Source organism: Salmo trutta, chromosome 4 (assembly GCF_901001165.1).
Source record: "Salmo trutta chromosome 4, fSalTru1.1, whole genome shotgun sequence".
Classification (NCBI taxonomy): Eukaryota; Metazoa; Chordata; class Actinopteri; order Salmoniformes; family Salmonidae; genus Salmo; species Salmo trutta.
The window spans coordinates 33,422,979-33,442,335 of NC_042960.1; the positions used below are offsets into that span (position 1 = coordinate 33,422,979).

The 19,357-nt window shown below is 42.3% G+C and overlaps 1 protein-coding gene across 2 annotated transcripts in view; it reads left to right on the top strand.

Annotated features, from left to right (window-relative positions):
- LOC115192256 (rho GTPase-activating protein SYDE2) overlaps nucleotides 1–19,357 on the top strand; it is a 91,063-nt gene that overhangs the window by 12,850 nt on the left and 58,856 nt on the right. For both annotated transcript variants that reach the window (XM_029750553.1, XM_029750554.1), the window contains exon 2: nucleotides 9,944–10,684. In XM_029750553.1, coding sequence (XP_029606413.1) covers nucleotides 9,944–10,684 — 741 coding nt within the window. The remainder of the gene's footprint in view (nucleotides 1–9,943; nucleotides 10,685–19,357) is intronic.

Consider the following 19,357-nt stretch of genomic DNA (forward strand, 5'->3'; position numbering starts at 1 on the left):
TCACACTCATACTGTGCTCACACGCTGCGGTTGGGGTTGACCCAGTTTAAATGTTTTTCACCAGTTCTTTAGTTCTCACACAGCTTACTGAGTTGATGGATGATAGGAGTAACTTTTCTAGAACACGCAGAAGTTATTTTTCAGTTGGTTCTTTCCTGCTTGAGTCTCCATGTCAAAGGTGTTGTCCTACAACCAGAGTATTTTTATTTTCAAAGCATCGTATGTTGATATGAAGGGCATATGCGTTTACAGTTTCAGTGTGATGGTACAGTAGATAGTAGCAAAGGGAAGGAGTAGTGTTAGGGGAAGGTGGTGCCATGCCGTGTGTGATGGAGGTCTAAGAGAAGGCTGTAAATCTAGAGGAGCTGTGGTCTGGAATGTTCTACGTGTTGGAGCACGATCCCTCTCTCTTATGAAAGACCCCTTAAAGGAGACAGCTCTGCAGTGACCAGCTCAACTCACACTAGCCTGTAAGACTGCTGCCTCTAATTCAACTTGAGCTAAGGCTAGGGCTGTTGGGGTTACCGTATTACTGCCACACCGGCAGTCATGACTCACGACCGCAGTCAAATTCTACTTGTGTTACGACCGTCCTAGAGAGGGGACCAAAGCGCAGTGTTCATGATTTATTTAATTCTGAGAACACAAGAACAAAGAAACAAAAAAACGAACGCCAACAGTTCTGTCAGGTCACCTATAACAAAACAGAAAACAACTACCCACAAACACAGGTGGGAAAATGCTGCCTAAGTATGATTCCTAATCAGAGACAACGATAGACAGCTGCCTCTGATTAGGAACCATACTCGGCCCAAAACAAAGAAATACAAAACATAGAATGCCCACCCCACACCCTGACCTAACAAAATAGAGAAATAAACCGTCTCTCTCAGGTCAGGGCGTGACAACTTGACCGTTGAGTCATGGTAATCTCCTCCTATTCGCTCTGTACATGAATGGCGCTGATGCTTTGGAAGTACCCAATTCGCTAACGACCACCAGCTCACTAATGGTCTGGTACTCAGCGCTCTTGTCCCTTTATTCTCATAATACAAATGCACTCGAAAATCACATCAAACACTTATCATCAAAACAGTTTCATGCTTTTAAAATGTATCGTTAGGCTACATTGTTTGACCTCACTGTGATGGATCAGTTTTAAGAAAGAAGTTCAACAACAGCTTGAAACTCAGTGGAAAACATAGTTGTTGTGGATGTTGTTTCAAAGCCAAACAATGAAATAGGCACCGCTTTGAAAGGTTATGATTAATTAAAAGTGTTTAAGACATCTCATGTAGAACATCTATAAATATATTGGAGCTTATGCATATGCACAGGCCTATATAAACTCAGCAAAAAAAGAAACGTCCCTTTTTCAGGAACCTGTCTTTCAAAGATAATTTGTAAAAATCCAAATAACTTCACAGATCTTCATTGTAAAGGGTTTAAACACTGTTTCCCATGCTTGCTCAATGAACCATAAACAATTAATGAACATGCACCTGTGCAACGGTCGTTAAGACACCAACGGCTTACAGACGGTAGGCAATTAAGGTCACAGTTATGAAAACTTAGGACACTAAAGAAGCCTTTCTGCTGACTCTGAAAAACACCAAAAGAAAGATGCCCAGGGTCCCTGCTCATCTGCGTGAACATGCCTTAGGCATGCTGCAAGGAGGCATGATGACTGCAGATGTGGCCAGGGCAATAAATTGCAATGTCCGTACTGTGAGACGCCTAAGACAGCGCTACAGGGAGACAGGATGGACAGCTGATTGTCCTCGCAGTGGCAGACCACGTGTAACAACACCTGCACAGGATCGGTACATCCAAACATCACACCTGTGGGACAGGTACAGGATGGCAACAACAACTGCCCGAGTTACACCAGGAACACACAATCCCTCCATCAGTGCTCAGACTGTCCGCAATAGGCTGAGAGAGGCTGGACTGAGGGCTCGTAGGCCTGTTGTAAGGCAGATTCGCGGTTTTGTCTCACCAGGGGTGATAGTTGGATTCGCGTTTATCGTCGAAGGAATGAGCGTTACACAGAGGCCTGTACTCTGGAGCGGGATCGATTTGGAGGTGGAGGGGCCATCATGGTCTGGGGCGGTGTGTCACAGCATCATCAGACTGAGCTTGTTGCCATTGCAGGCAATCTCAATGCTGTGTGTTACAGGGAAGACATCCTCCTCCCTCATGTGGTACCCTTCCTGCAGGCTCATCCTGACATGACCCTCCAGCATGACAATGCCACCAGACATACTGCTCGTTCTGTGTGTGATTTCCTGCAAGACAGGAATGTCAGTGTTCTGCCATGGGCAGCGAAGAGCCCGGATCTCAATCCATTTGAGCATGTCTGGGACCTGTTGGATCGGAGGGTGAGGGCTAGGGCCTTGGTGGAAGAGTGGGGTAACATCTCACAGCAAGAACTGGCAAATCTGGTGCAGTCCTTGAGGAGGAGATGCACTGCAGTACTTAATGCAGCTGGTGGCCACACCCGATACTGACTGTTACTTTTGATTTTGACCCCCCTTTGTTCAGGGACACATTATTCCATTTCTGTTAGTCACATGTCTGTGGAACTTGTTCAGTTTGTGTCTCAGTTGTTGAATCTTGTTATGTTCATACAAATATTTACACATGTTAAGTTTGCTGAAAATACACGCAGTTGAGTTTATGAGCCCAAGCTGAATTAAAATAATGATTGTGCCATTATACAATACATAACCTAATAGCCCACCGCATATTAAGCACAGCAAAAAAATAAAAATAGATTTAAGATGTCTTTGATACATAATTGGTCTAGCCTATAGGCCACTGCAAATTTTTTTGGGGATCTGTTATTATTTATATTTCAGCCCATTTTTCTCCCCAATTGGTAGTTACTATGTTCTCTCATCGCTACAAATCCCCAACCGGTTCAGGAGAGGTGAAGGTTGAGACAAGCGTCCTCCAAATTATGACCTGCCAAGCCGCACTGTGCTGCTTCTTCACACACTGCTCACTTAACCTGGAAGCCAGCCGTGCCAATGTTTCGGAGAAAACACCGTTCAACTGACAACCGAAGTAGGCTTGCAGGCACCCGGCCCACCACAAGGAGTCGCTAGAGCATGTTGAGCCAAGGAAAGCCCCCCGGCCAAGCCCTACCCTAACCTGGACGGCGCTGGGCCAATTGTGCACTGCTCTATGGGGCTCCCGGTCATGGCCGGATCGAACCCCAGGCTGTAGTGGCGCCTCAGTTCTGCGATGCAGTGCCTTAGACCACTGCTCCATTCGGGAGGAAGCTACTGCAAAATTAAGTTAACTCTAGTAATCGCCTTTGAGTGTGGACTGAATTAATATGCATACTGGATGGACTGGTTACCTCTGTGCTGCATCTTCACACACTGCTCACTTAACCTGGAAGCCAGCCGTGCCATTGTTTCGGAGAAAACATGGTTCAACTGACAACCGAGTCAGCTTGCAGGCACCCGGCTCACCACAAGGAGTCGCTAGAGCATGTTGAGCCAAGGAAAGCTCCCCGGCCAAGCCCTACCCTAACCTGGACGACACTGGGCCAATTGTGCACTGCCCTATGGGGCTCCCGGTCATGGCCGGATCGAACCCCAGGCTGTAGTGGCACCTCAGTTCTGTATTTGCTTAAATCACTGAACAAAACAGGCACTTAATAGAGCCAGACTTCTATTTGAGCCAGCTGTCTATTTCCTTAATGCACACAGCTTTTGTTCATTTGCATAGTTAATTGTTTAATTCCAGCATTCATATCCAGCATTTTAGTCCATTTCTTCTTCCTGCACTAATGTGGTATCATTTACACACTGTCACATTTCTTTTGTCTTAGTATCCCTTTATTAAAATAAATAAATAAAAATTCCTTGACAATAATTATTCTCCTTTTTGACTGTTTTTGTGCTTGCCAGTTAGCTAACCGTTCTCAGCTGTTAGCAGCCAATGGCTATCAGTTTCTTACTGCCGATAAAAACTGATGATTGCCATCATTTTATTGAATCATTACTGAATTATTTAATGTCAAACATTAAACCTCGTAAATAATTCATGGTAATTCATTTAGACCCGGTGTTTATTTTAAACAGGCGTTTATTTGCTGAAATGTGTGTTGTTGTCGGGCTATTAAAAGGGACAAGCGGCTATTTGAGACTGCGTTTAATTTAAGTTTTATGGTAGCTCTTATGCGTACTCACTCGGGAAAGGGAACAATATCCTTTCTATTTTATTCAGTTATGTTCAGTTATATTCTTCTTACTTTAAAATCATATAATATGAAAAAATGGCATGGAATTTATAAACATATCTTGTCTGCTAAATTGACTAGCCTATGCTGCCATTGGCATGGTGCATAGCCAGATAACATACAGTAGGCCAACTCTGAATATTCCACTGGGAAAAATCTGGTTAATCAATGTTATTTCCACGTCATTTCAACCCCAAAAATCTATGTGACGACATTTAATCAATGTGGAAAACTAATTGGATTTGCAAAAAGTCATCAACATAAGGGCATTTTGTCTTTTTTTCACCTAACTTTCAACCTAAATTACATGGTGAAATGTTTTGTTGAGTTCATGTTGAATTCACTTCAGTTGACAACTCAAACAAATGTAAATCAAAACTAGATGTTGAAATGACGTATATGCCCAGTGGGATGCTATTCTGTTCTTCTGAAATACATTTTCTCCATATCATAATGTTTCTTTGGACCTGCCTAAAATAAATAATGGATTCATTGTGATGGTGTATATTAAATGGTTTACAGTGCCTTGCAAAAGCATTCATCCCCCTTGGCGTTTTTCCTATTTTGTTGCATTACAACCTGTAATTTAAATTGATTTTTGGGGGATTTCATATAATGGACATACACAAAATTGTCCAAATTGGTGAAGTGAAATTAAAAAAAGAACTTCTTTCAAAAAAAACTCCACTGCCGTGCGGTAGCAGAGAGCACAGTCTATGGGTTGGTTGGGTGGCTGGACTCTATGACAGTTATTTTTGACAAGTCAAACAGATGCTAAATGTGACTATATAGTCGCAGTCTAGAATCCTGTTGATGAGAAAAACCTGTTCTATTTTAACATTCTGTCATAAAGAGCACAACTTAATAAAAAACACCTTTTCCTGTCAAGGTTCAATTAAACATCCTATAGTAAGTGCCTATTAAGTGCCTTAATAAAGTAACAGGTTGACCGTAACAGTGCCAAAAAAGAAGTCACAGGATGCACAGAGGGACATGTCAAAATTCAGAAGTTTGACACTTTAGCAAGTCTTTATTCATATAAAACATTTTAAATATGAATGAGACACTACATGCACTCATTTCGTGTAACTTTAGTCAGCACATGCTAAAGCTAACAGGACATCTCCTCTACTCAGCACCTGCTAAAGCTAACAGGCCAGTCCCTGAACTTAGCATAAGCTAAAGTAAACATACCATCCCTTCCAAGAGGACATGAGCTTAAGCCGAGCTAATGCAAACAGACTGCTGGCTCGCTCACTGTAAACAGATTCCTGACGTGCCTCTTGCTTAGTCGTAGTAAATATACTGTGGCGAAGCACTTTCTAAGGTTTTTGGTAGCCTTGAAGTGTGCAGAGTCAGACTTTTTGAACTAAAGTGGTACCCTCTTTAATGTATGCGTGTTCCCGTATGGAGATCAGAGTGTATTATGAAGTAGGGCTGTCCCTGACAAAACAGTCGTCTGTTCATTTGATTGGTCGAAATTTTTGAACATGTATTTTTCCATATATTGACACATCCTATGTGTTTTAATCAACTATATTCACTGAGTTTGTCTGATGCTTTTAGCACACAGTTTGATTAAATAATTAAGACACACAAATGACTTGAGGGAGTACGACCAGCAATTGATTTGATTGTGCTGGGCCAGGCTCAGACTTGCTACGCTGTGTTAAAAAAAAAATAAAGATAGCCAGTGATTGTGACTAGCACCCATTGTCTCACTGCTGCAGCGACCACCACAGAACATCAAAGTGTTTATCAAATTACTGATGTGGCAGATTCGGATGCAACAAAAATGACAAATGTAGTGTTTTATGCTCGTGCACATAATTACATTACCCAACCTCCCCCAGAAAAACAAATCCCGTCTGAATAGGGCACAATAGTGCCTGACCTATATCCAGGGCTGGTCTTTGCCGTTCTGCCGCCATAGGTGAGACCAAAAAATGTAAGCAAAATGACGTTGAAAAGACGTCTAAAATACATAATTTCCAGACGTTGAAGTTGGATCCAATTTAGCTTCTGGATGAAAGGTGAAATGGTATTTTCCATATGTTTTAAATATATATTTTCCAGGAAGCTGAAAAGGTATATTTTCCGAATGTTGAAAAATACGTATTTCCAGGTGTTGAAATCAGGCTTATTTTTGGTTCTGAATGAAAGTTGAAAAGAAGTCATTTATAGACGTCTATGTTTGGACCAAATCAAGTCTTGTCCAGACTGGACAAAATCTGAACTAAACATCTATGATGGTTCAGATTTTGTCTGGTCTGGACCGGACCAAAAATCCATGTCGGTGGACATTGAAATCAGGGCCTGTCTGGACCGCACCAAATCTGAACCAAACATAGACATGAATGATTAGTTCAGATTTGGTCGGACCAAAAAGTGATGTCTGTGGATGTGGAAATCAAGGCCGGTCCGGAACTGTACCAAAAAAAGATGTCTAAAAGGTGTCGGTCCGTGCTTACTAAGGTGTAGCCTACAGTGTTGCCTGAAATTGAGTTTTATGTATGCGGTAAGCCTACCGTTTTATAAAACACCAAAAAACTATGTGCAGACAGGATAAAAAAAGACATCCAAAATAATTCTGCTCGTGCTTACTAGGGTGTAGCCCATCCATGTGGTAGGTCCACCTTTTGTAAAATATGCCATTGCATTGGCTTTGTTAATCTTGATTCCTGTGACTAATCAATTTGGCTGTTAAGCACTGAATATCAGCTACCCAACTTTATCAGGAGTTATTGCAAGCCTATTTGCAATGTGTTTACACAGTGGGAAATGCAAAGATATGAAATTTTGACACACTTTTTTTTTTTTTTTTTTTTGCTACTGCTCGACTAAAGAAATCTCGGTCGATCAGCAGCCTATTGACCAAACAGTCGACTAAATAGGGTCAGCATAGGGCCGACCACCTGCTTTGTAGGCCTCAGTGGGGGGACTGAGAATCACAGGAATAGAATCACAGGAATATTTTTTTCTCAGGAAGCATGAAATGATTCCTTAACTCCAAAAAAACATCTGTTATGGTGAGAGGAACTTTACACTTTAAGGCTCGGTTGAAGGGGTTTGGGTAGTGTAGATGGCAGCAATTATTCCAAAGTCAACTGTTGCTTTCTTTAAGAGTTAATAAAATGCAGTCAGTCGATGTGAGAAGAGGAAACCCAAGAGTTTTTTTTTTTTTTCAGGGGACTTATCCCAGTGGAGCTCTAGTCTCTCACCATGAAGTCCATGCACGCGCACACACAGTAACATACTCACAAAAGCATCTTAGTCTCAATCTAGAGAACTCAGAATAGCTTGCCAATTTACGCAACTTTACAGGCCATGTGATATCTGTTCTCTTAAATTCCTGATTGTACTGGTTAAAAAGAAATGGAAAGCAATTTATTCTGACACAGACGTGTCCACACATACCAACACCCAACCCTGGACCCTACACTACCATTCAAAAGTTTGGGGTCACTTAGAAATGTCCTTGTTTTTGAAAGAAAAGCATTTTTATGTCCACTAAAATAACATAACATTTATCAGAAATACAGTGTAGATTTTGTTAATGTTGTAATTGACTATTGTAGTTGGAAACGGCTTTTATTGTAAAATTTTTTTATGGAATATCTACATAGGCGTACAGAGGTCCATTATCGGCAACCATCACTCCTGTGTTCCAATGGCACATTGTGTTAGCTAATACAAGTTTATAATTTTAAAAGGCTAATTGATCATTAGAAAACCCTTTTACAATTATGTTAGCACAGCTGAAAAATGTTGTTCTGATTAAAGAAGCAATAAAACTAGCCTTCTTTAGACTAGTTGAGCATCTGGAGCATCAGCATTTGTAGGTTCGATTACAGGCCAGAAACAAGTGACCCCAAACTTTTGAACGGTAGTGTATGTATGAAAATATTCTCAGCAGCCAGTCTGTAATTTAGTGGTTGTAGACTGGCTGACATGAAATCTGTTTCCTTGAGGAAACGAGAACTTGTCATTAGCGTGTCCTGTGGAGAGCTCATCTAGGCTGAGAGAGGAGAAGACATGTATCAAAACAGTCTTTACAGAGAGAAGACTGCCATGCCATGCGCATTGCAGCAGGATCCAGCTCACTCAGATCCAGCTTGTCGGTTTTTCTCTTTCTCTCCCAGCAGGCAGCATCTGCTCATCAGCCCATGGCTTGTCAACACTCCCAGCAGAAAAACAGGACCTGTCAGACAGACAATCTTTGCATGATTTGCAGGGTCAATTACTTTGCGACTTGTAAGAGTCTTTTTACTATCTGCTAGGTAAACTGTACACACAGAGCTGCGAGCTGTACAGACACACAGACACCCCTTCTCTTGTTGTGTTGAATGGGGATGTAACTCTCTGAACCCTTTGAATATCAAGCCAGAAGCCACCACATCGCCACCATTTATCAGTCCCTATTCATGTTCATATTGCCACTGGCTGTACTTACACTGAACAAAAATATAATGTAAAGTGTTGGTCCCATGTTTCATGAGCTGAAATAAAGGATCCCAGTAATGTTTCATACACACACAGCTTATTTCTCTCAAATTTGGTGCACAAACTTGTTTACATCCCTGTTGGTGACCATTACTCCTTTGCCAAGATAATCCATCCACATGACAGGTGTGGCATATCAAGCGGCTGATTGAACACCTTGTGCTGGGGACAATAAAAGATCCCTCTAAAATGCAATGCCACAAATGTCTCAAGTTTTGAGGAAGCATGAAATTGGCATGCTTACTGCAGGAATGTCCACCAGAGCTGTTGCCAGATAATTAAATGTTAATTTCTCTACCATACGCCGCCTCCAACGTCTGTGATCAACAGATGAACTGTAACTCGGTAAAATCTTTGAAATTGTTGTATGTTGCGCTTATATATTTGTTCAGTATATTTCAACCGCCCCAACCATGATTCTCATCCTTTCATCCCCTCCTCTTTATCCCTCGCTCTTCTATTTTCACAGCTGTCATGGCGGCGGGGGTTTTTCTGATTTTCTTTCCGCTCTGTTTGAGGAGTGTAGAGTGTTTGAGGTGCTCTGACTCTATCCCGTCTCTTTGTTATCGCCTGATCGGTTTGAGCTCGTACATTCCCCAAGCTGACATTTCCGACATGGGAAGTCATTGGAGCGTAATGTGCTAGTACGGTACAGGGCCTGTAGCATAGTAATTAAAAAGTCTGTTTGGTCAAAATATAGCAGAGCATAAGAGGAAATTGACAAAACACCCATTTCATTCTGACTGTCAGAAGTGAAATACAGCTGTGAGGAGAGATGGCGTGTTCGGTTTTCGAATAGTGTATTTGTGGTTGAGTGTGAAAGAGAAAGTAGCAAAGACACAATGTTATCCTCCCAAGGTAAATAGAATCATTTAATCAAATGTTGGGTTGAGAAAACAAGTGGGAGACTATGATTCAACAGGTGGCGATAAGGGTTATAAAACAGCCACCACAATTTCCACAGTGATAGTTGCCTGGATATCTCTTTGTGTGTTAGGGCTCCTGTATGAAGGGGCACAGGTAAGCAGATGGTCGCGTGAGATACTAGTATTAGAAGGCGTCCAAAACGGCACCCTTTTCACTACATAGTGCACTACTTTTGACCAGACAATGGGATGCCATTTCAGATGCAGCCTCAGTCTCTCCTGCTCTACAGTCTGACACGTCTCTCTCTCTCTCCTGCAGCTCTGATAGAAAATGACCACTCCTCCTTCTCCAACGGCCTTGATGTGGGCGGGGGCAAGGCCGTCGAGACGTCGCTATGGAGACCCCCGCTCAACACCATCACCGTCTCCAAGAAACGTAACTGGCTCCAGCAGAGCTCTGGGAGGCCGCATCACGCCACGGACGACCCCCGGTACCGTCTGGGAGCAGAGGAATACAATGGACACGGACAAGCTCCACTCTCCACTCTTAGCCCCTCCCCAGAGAACCTAAACCCTCCTGGGCCAACCCTATCCCACCCCCTCTGCCTACACCTGCCCCTCATTAGAATGGGCCACGCCCGTGTGGCGCCTCGTTCCGGGTGTGTGGAACCGACTGAGGAGAATGATGCGGACGATGAGGGGGAGATCTGGTACAACCCCATCCCTGAGGATGAGGAACTAGAGCTGCATCACAGCCACAGACCCACTCCCACCCCCCAGGTCAGGCTGATGGTCCAGACACGGCCCCAGGATCCTCACGTCCCCCAGACCCAGAGGAGGCCCAGCAGGGAAGTGGAGGCCGGGGTCAGGTGGGCCCTGGAGGGATGCAGCCCTAACCTGGAGGGTGTGGGGGAGAGCATGGGTGGCGGAGGTGGAGAGCGGAGTCAGCAGGGGATTGCCATACGTTGCATGGGGCCGTCTCTACATCTGCAAAGACAGATGCTGCTCGCGTGCAAACCTCAGGAGTGCCCATCCAGTTCCAGCAGAGCCACAGCTACAGGTAAAGAACATGCTCTCTAGAATTCTAGGTCTACCTATTGTTCACACCCTCTTAAGCCAGCCCCACCCATCTCTTTAAGGATTCAAATGTAAGGTCATGTGCTAAACAGTGGTAGTAGACTACAATAAGGGAAACGTTCCTGGTGAACAGAAAGTGTCCAGATTAAAATATTTTATAGAGCACACACTTGTTATTGTTTTGGCCACTGCAGTGATCACAATTCAGGTCCACACGTGTTTCCCCAACTCCATAGTTGGTGAAGAAATGGTTCATGTAGTTGATGACTGCGCTGCTGCCTTTGCTGGATGACCATGCCTTTATCAATCAAGTAGTTGGCTTGTTGTGGTTTTTCTTCAAAGAAGACACCAAACAAGCCCCACTTGCAAGGAGTTAAAAAGTAGATGGGATCTGGCTGCATAGTGTCAGAAGGATAGTGCACCTGCAAACAACAAAAGAACATTAAGATCAATTATAATTAATTGTCTCACCCTTATTAATCTGTCTTTACACAGCTCAAAGGTATTTGCCTGCCTCCCATACATATATTTTTTTACTGTATACCCATCTATGTCCTTAATCAGTATAAAGGAGGAAATGTTACTTGTTGAGCAAAATCAAAGCTGTAATGCATCCTGATGTCTTTGTATGCTGGTTCAGTAGGGGCTCCAGAGACAACTGCAGGTCTTGACAGGTGGTCTTGCAGTCAACGACCATCTTCTTGGTAGACAGACCGCTCACTCTGAACAAGCAGGAGATGCTGCTCTTGCTTCCACAGCTTGGCTGACTTAACAGCTTCTGGCACTGCAAGCACAGGTCTGTCCTGGGCTTAGTGCTTGAGATGTGGGGCAGCACTTTTCTCCACAGATTCCTGAAGGAAGAGAGCCCAACTACACATACCTCTGGCAATACAATTGCATTATCCTCTGCGTAGTTGTTGAAGTTCACCACTTGCTACAAGGCCTCATGCTTCAGTTGTAATCAGTGCTTGCTTGGGCCAGGTCGCTTTTTGATGGGAGGCATTAGACCATTCTCCTTGTATGACTGGTGGAGGAGAGTCAGGCGTGTTCTACTGATGCTGAAAGACAAACTCCAGATACAAATATTTTTGCATTATTATACAATAGATAGTTCATACACAATGTTAGCTAGCAAGCCAGCCATCAAACTTCAGCTGGCTAGCTAACAGCAATATTTAATTTGCAATGCAAACCGATTGTCATAGCTAGCTAAAGTTAGCCAAATAGGTTCAATGTTACCTAGTTAGCTAGCTAACATTAGGCTATAACTAGCAATGCGAAATGGCATTCTGAGAACATCACTAAAAAATGTTTTTACCTAAATCAGGGATTTCCTCATCATCTGATTCATTTTCAGTCAGAGTCCTCATGGCACGATCGTCCTCCAGAAAGTAGTCCATCACAACTTTTCCCTCTGACCTTTGTCGATAGTGCCTGATAAATTCAGGGCAGCAATGTTATTGAGAGCAGTAGCAACATATTTGCAGTTCTCCATGGCTGATGTTATATGTTTAGAAAAAACTGCAGTAGAAAGGATTATCTACACATAACGAGCAGCTCATTTTATAGACACAAGATGCTACACCACAGATCAATCTGTTCAAACTCATCTCTCGGCATGTCCAGCCCACTCATTATCTCAGCCAATCATGGCTAGCGGGAAGGTTGCTGACTTTTTCTGTGGCTAAACCAACTATGCTCGTAATTTAACAATTGCATTCGTATTTACAGATGGCATACACGTTTAAGGCACATGAAAGTTCACTTGTTTGAGAAAGCATTTCTGTCAAAAAAAAAACTGATTTTGATCATATATTTTACATTCAAACGGTTCTCCTGTGAAGTCGTGACTTGTGACGTACGCCTAGTTTCCTGAATCGGGTCACATATGTAGCTTAGACCCTATTTTACACCATCTGAGGTTTCTGTGTTGTGCACGCCATCGGTTGAGACACAACATGCTCTTGATTACAGGGTACATGTCATGTTTTGGCTGATACATTTATTAAAATGGGAATAAAATGTACATTTCTACTTTCAAATGGTACCACCAGGATGGTTGGAGGTCCACACATCAGAGAATGTTAACTTGAATGGGAATATTGATTTGTTTTAAATTATATTGTCAATCCTCCATAGGAAATCTATTGAAATTAATCAATATAATTCATAGAAATGACCATTTTAAGTTGACATTTAACGGTGAGTGGCTGGCGGCCATCTTTGTGGTAGTAATTAGAAGTTACAATTTCAATTCAATTTACATTTCAATGGTGTACCAGCTAAATTGCAGTGGTCTGAAGGGATAGGTCCATTCTATGAATTATATTTCTGATTAAAATGACACCGACCCTGTATTCAAGAGCATGTTGTGTCATCCAATGGCGGGAACAACACAAAAACCTCAGATGTAAAGTAGAGTCTAAGCTACAAAATTAGCAATTGTGAAAAAAATCTGAGTTTACGCGTTTCCCGATCATATATGTTAAAGTAGGGGTTCCCGAACTTTTTGACACGACACCATTTTGATATCTGAAAATTCTTGTGACCCAACCCATGTGAAATAATGATGTACAGTACCAGTCAAAAGTTTGGACTCACCTACTCATTCAAAGGTTATTTATTTTTTACTATTTTCTACATTGTAATAACACATATGGAATCATGTAGTAACCAAAAAAAGTGTTCATCAAATTTAGTTTAGTTAATTAATTCGACCATTTAAAAAAAACAAGCACACATAAAACTTAAAGCCATACATGCACATGAATAAAATCATTGAGGATAACACAAAGTCTGGGACTTATTTCCATTGTGGTCCTCTTGAGACAAGACGGCTAGACAAGATCGAACACAGTATGGCAGTGAAATAATAGAAGAACATCTATGTTTTTGTTTTATCTCATCATTCCAGTTACATCATAGGGGTTATTCATATTGGCACAGAAGACAAACATATTTTTATTTTATTTTTAAATCTGTCCAGAGAGGACGTTGTTTTTATAGGCAGAGGCAACTCATTCCATTCTGAGGCTCCAGTATACAAGAAAGTACCTTTCCCTGCATTACTCCTGAACCTGTATAAGCACACATCAGCAACACCTGATCTGGTGCTGTGATTGTGTGCATCCCTAACACGAGGAAAGTAATCACTTAGATATCTGGGCGCAGGACCATAAATACTCCTGTAAACCAAACCTAGTCTAATCTGGGACACCCTAGCCTCAACAGGCAGCCAGTTTAGTTCCTGGAAGCAGCTCCTGCCTATGTGAGTACGTGGACTCGCCTTCAATACTACCCTGATCAACTTATTCTGGGCTATCTGGAGCTTCCCCTTTTATAAGTTTAGATAAGCCCCCAAACCAGGAAGTACTAGCATAGTCAAAATGGCATTGAATGAGGGCAGTAGCTAGCACTTTCATGGAGTCCTTATCAAGCAGCCTGGACTTTCTAGCCAAAAACTTAGTCCTGGCATTAACCTTCCCTAGCACCTTATTGGCCATGCTCACACCTCCCAAGCTTCCATCAAGGATACATCCCAAGTAGCTAACAGAGGTTTTAGTAGTCAGCACCTCACTCCCTAACTCCACTCTGATTTCAGACGACCTACACAATTTAGGTCTGGATCCAAAAATAATTGCTTCAGTTTTCCCTAAGTGCAGAGATAGCTTATTATCTCCAAGCCATTTGCTAGTGTTAGTAAGCTCTGTGCTAAGTATGCGCTCCAACATAGTTTTACTTTTGTGAGACACCAGAAGTGTAGAGTCATCCGCAAAAAGAAAAAGACGGCAAGAACAAGCATCTTTCATATTAATATACAATAAAAACAGCAGAGGCCCAAGTACGCTCCCCTGCGGAACGCCACAACTCATTGGTTTTGCCTGAGACAGTGAACCATTAACCTCTACTACTTGCTCCCTTCCTGATAAATAGGACTCTACCCAGCCTAGAGGGATATTGCTTAACCCCACTGCCTCCAGTTTGGAGATTAGGAGACAGTGGTTAACTATATCAAAGGCCTTCTGTAGGTCAAGCAGGACCATTCCACACAGATTTCACTCATCAATCTCTTTGAAGTCAGTCATGTCAGGAGACATGAATCAGTGGAGTATGTTTTTCTAAAACCCGACTGAAAATCATACATTAGACCCTGTTTGTTAACATTCATACATTTGCTCATGTACAATTCTCTCCAGGATCTTTGATGTTACACAGAGGATAGATACAGGCCTATAATTCCCAGGGTCAGACTTTATCCCCTTCTTATACAGAGGTATAACTTTAGCTTGTTTCATGTCCCTGTCTACCCCTACACTATCTAGCACAGGTGACCAGTCAATTTTACCCACTTCCTCCCTAAACTTTTCTACACAGTACTTTTTGAGGGCTCTGATTCTAACGGTTTTGTGACATTTAAATATATCTTTAAAAATCCTCCCTGTGCAAAATGTAATAAAATGATCACTGATTCCATAGACTATTACTCCACTCTGCGATATTTTAGATTTATCAGACACCAATATTAAGTAAATTGTACTTTGCACTGTTTCAGATATCCTGGTGGGATCTTTTATCATTTGGGTCAGAGCAAGTGATCTACAAAAGTGCATAAATACATTGTGGGTTGGGCTATTCTTTTTGCAGACATCAGTATTGAAATCCCCTAACAAAATGATTTCCTTCAACAGCGAATCATTGCAGTTTGACAACACAATTTCAAGACCTTCATAGAATGCCTTCTGCTTGGGCGGCCAATATAACACACCCCCAACAAAATCGGCTTGGTTTTGGGAAGGCAGATATCCAGCCAGACAATCTCCAGATCGGCGTTTAAATCCGATCTGACGTTAAAAGCAATGTCAGATCTTACAAACGCACATATTCCCCGCACCGTTCCAATCCTTCCTGACAAAGTAATTACCCATCTCAATTTCTGAGTCACAAACAGATGAATCCAACAATGTCTCAGTAAAACATAAGACACCCACCTCTGATTTGCAAACCAACAGGTGTATCTCATCGATCTTCGGTAGAAGGCTTTGGACGTTTAAGTGCACAAAATGTAAGCCCTTCTTCCCAAAGGCCTCATTGAATTCCCGATCCACTTGTAACTCGCCTCCCACTGCGCTGCCATCTTCCCACTGCCCTGCCTCCGGTGGCCTCTGTCGCCATGGAGCACCCCTACCCAGGTGCCACTCCATCGTCCTCACCACCGCGTCCCCCGTCACTCGACTCTGATTGCCTCCGCTCCGCTGTGGAACCCCCCCTCCTCCGGTGCACTCTCCACTCTCGGTAAGTCCTCTGGTCCCACTCCACCTTCAATGCTCACACACCCCGCGGGTACAGCACACCGACAGCAACGGTAAGCTTCATTGACCCTGTGTCCAAAGCTAGAATCGCTGCATTTTAGATGAATCTACTGCGCGCGTTCCAAACATACCAAAGCTTTGCTGTTACTCTTTATCCACCGTTCGCAAGAGGAGCATGGGTGCATAGGCCGTTTGATGGGGTTCGTGATAAAGTGAGGTCCAGGGAATTGATGGATATCACCCGATAAGAGAAGGTATAGAGTTATTACAAGTTCTCCACCATTAATTTGCGATTTCAGACTGGATTTTGATGATCGTTTTGGTTTGTGCCAAGGTGCTATGAAAGTTTGGTATATAACATTCCTTCCAAATCCGAAGTGCTGGATGCCATCAAAAGTGTTTGCATGACTGAGAAGTTGCTGAGAATGTACTATTCTTTCATCTAAATAGCAGATGCAATTATTTCCAGTAACATTTAAAACGAACACAAAGTAAAAGTGCTGCCACCATGCCGAACTTGCCGGTCGCCACCAAGACGTCTTGGATACAATATATTAGATTCTTCAATGTAGCCACCCTTTGTCTTGATGTCAACTTTGCACACTCTTGGCATTCTCTCAACTAGCTTCATGAGGTTGTCACCTGGAATGCTTTTGAACCCTGACCTGTTTCCCAGAACTGCTGTTTTCAACTCGCTGAGCACTTGTTGGCTGCTTTTCCTTCACTCTGTGGTCCAACTCATCCCAAACCATCTCAATTGGGTTGAAGTTGGTTTGATTGGGGAGGCCAGGTCATCTGATGCAGCACTCCATCACTCTCCTTCTTGGTCAAATAGCCCTTACACAGCCTGAAGGTGTGTTGGGTCATTGTCCTGTTGAAAAACGTATGATAGTCCCACTAAGCACAAACCAGATGAGATGGTGTATCGCTGCAGAATGCTGTGGTAGCCATGCTGGTTAAGTGTGCCTTGAATTCTAAATAAATCACAGACAGTATCACCAGCAAAGCACACCATCACACCTCCTCCATGCTTCATGGTGGGAACCACACACACTGATATCTTCCGTTCACCTACTCTGCGTCTCACAAAGACACGGCGTTAGGAACCAAAAAATCTCAAACTTGGACTCATCAGACCAAAGATTTCCACCATTGCTCGTGTTTCTCTCTTCTTATTGGTGTCATTTAGTAGTGGTTTCTTTGCAGCAATTCGACCACGAAGGCCTGATTCACGCAGTCTCCTCTGAACAGTTGATGTTACTTCAACTCTGAAGAATTTATTTGGGCTGCAATTTCTGAGGCTGGTAACTCTAATGAACTTATCCTCTGCAGCAGAGGTAACTCTGGGTCTTCCTTTCCTGTGGCGGTCCTCATGAGAGCCAGTTTCATCATAGTGCTTGATGTTTTTTGCGACTGCACTTGAAGAAACTTTCAAATTACTTGAAATTTTCCAGAGTGACTGACAATGTCTTAACGTAATGATGGACTGTTGTTTCTCTTTTCTTATTTGAGCTGTTCTTGCCATAATATTGACTTGGTCTTTTTACCAAATAGGGCTATCTTCTGTATACCACCCCTACTTTGTCATAACACAACTGACTTGTCTCAAACGCATTAAGAAGGGAAGAAATTCCACAAATTAACAAGGCAAACCTGTTAAATGAAATGCATTCCAGATGACTATCTTATGAAGCTGGTTGAGAGAATGCCAAGAGTGTGCAAAGCTGTCATCAAGGCAAAGGGTGGCTACTTCGAAGAATCTCGTATTTGTTTAACACTTTTTTTGGGGGGGGGTTACTACATGATGTGTTATTTCATAGTTTTGATGTCTTCATTACTTTTCTACAATGTAGAAAATTGATTTTTTTAACCATGGAATGAATATTTGTGTCCATACATATGACTGATACTGTATCTTAATCATACATTTGTGCCATTCTGTCTGGGCCTGTTTTCCAGTCAGTCAAAGTCGCTCTAGAAGACTTGTAAGTTGCCACATCGTGACACTTGCTCATGTTATGGTGGACTTGTTTAGTGTAGTGGCTTTGCTGGCATGCATCTAAAAAAAATTGGTTGAGTTTGCCCTTCCTGTTTTTACAGAAAACAACCCAACTATAGACCCAATGCCTGCAATTTGAGTCATTCAGACAACCCAGCATTTTTTTGGAGAGTGTAACTTACATCTCAAATCCATGCATGCATGAAGCCTTGACCTGTCTGGTGCACACACATTTCTCTGTCCTCAATTTGATTGTAGGCCTCAATCTGTATGTTTGCCTTGTAACTGATTGCTTCTAGAATGAGAGAGGGAACAACATGATCAAGATGAGTTGGCTACTACTAGTTTTAAAGCAATGAAAGATCTAATTGTTACAAATAATTTATGTATGGGCTACATTTGAGAATACTTGTATTTGCTTACCTTATCAATCTTGAAGACAATACACTCATTTATCACTCAAAAAATGAGTGTTACGAGTGATTGCACCACAAACACATTTCCAGGGTGTTGATGCATCCTCCCAGCCTTTCACTCTATCCCATAAAACATGACATTGCAAACTAGGCATAATTTAGCAAATAAAATGTCACGTTTAATAAGTTAGAAACTCACTGGACAACTTTGGTAGGTCGCAAGCTAGATAGCTTGGTTTCCATTTTCCAACAGATGTTTCTAATCCTTCTGATTGGTCATCAATGGTTACAGGTCTTGGAAGTTGTTGCCACAGGTTTTCCTCAGATTCACCACTAATGGCAAACATTTGAAAACTTCTGGCAACATTTTGTGGCATACTATTTAGTTTCCAGCAAATTTGCTGCAAACTTGCGGGATGTTTGCTGCAACAAATTCATTTTTGTAAGGGTGGACATTAGTTGTCCAGCAGTGTGTGTTGTTGGGACTGGACAGTGTGACTTCATCTATAGTGATGACAGCTATCACATCAACAAGATCAAAGTTTCCCCTCGAAATTTGACATTTTGATGAACGTTTTTTGTTGTTCACACATTCATTCTGTATGGTTACAAGGTTAATTCTGTGTGGTTACAGGGTTAAAACAAACGACTCAAAAGGTTAACAGTTTTTAGGCATTAAAACCAAAATATTTAAAAGGTAACATCAGTATTCATAATATTCTCATGGCTTGCTAGAGCTGCCATAGCGCAGTGACGTAAGCAGCCTCATGAGTCCTCGCCAATTGCTGGGTGATCTTTCTTTTGGGGGTGTGAGCGCCGAAGAAGGCATATCGATTTCCGAAATTGACGTCTATTTCAAGTGACCAGCCTGAGCGCACAGCTATCTCTTTTAATATGTATTTTTTGTTTGTTTTTTACTGTGGCAACACAGT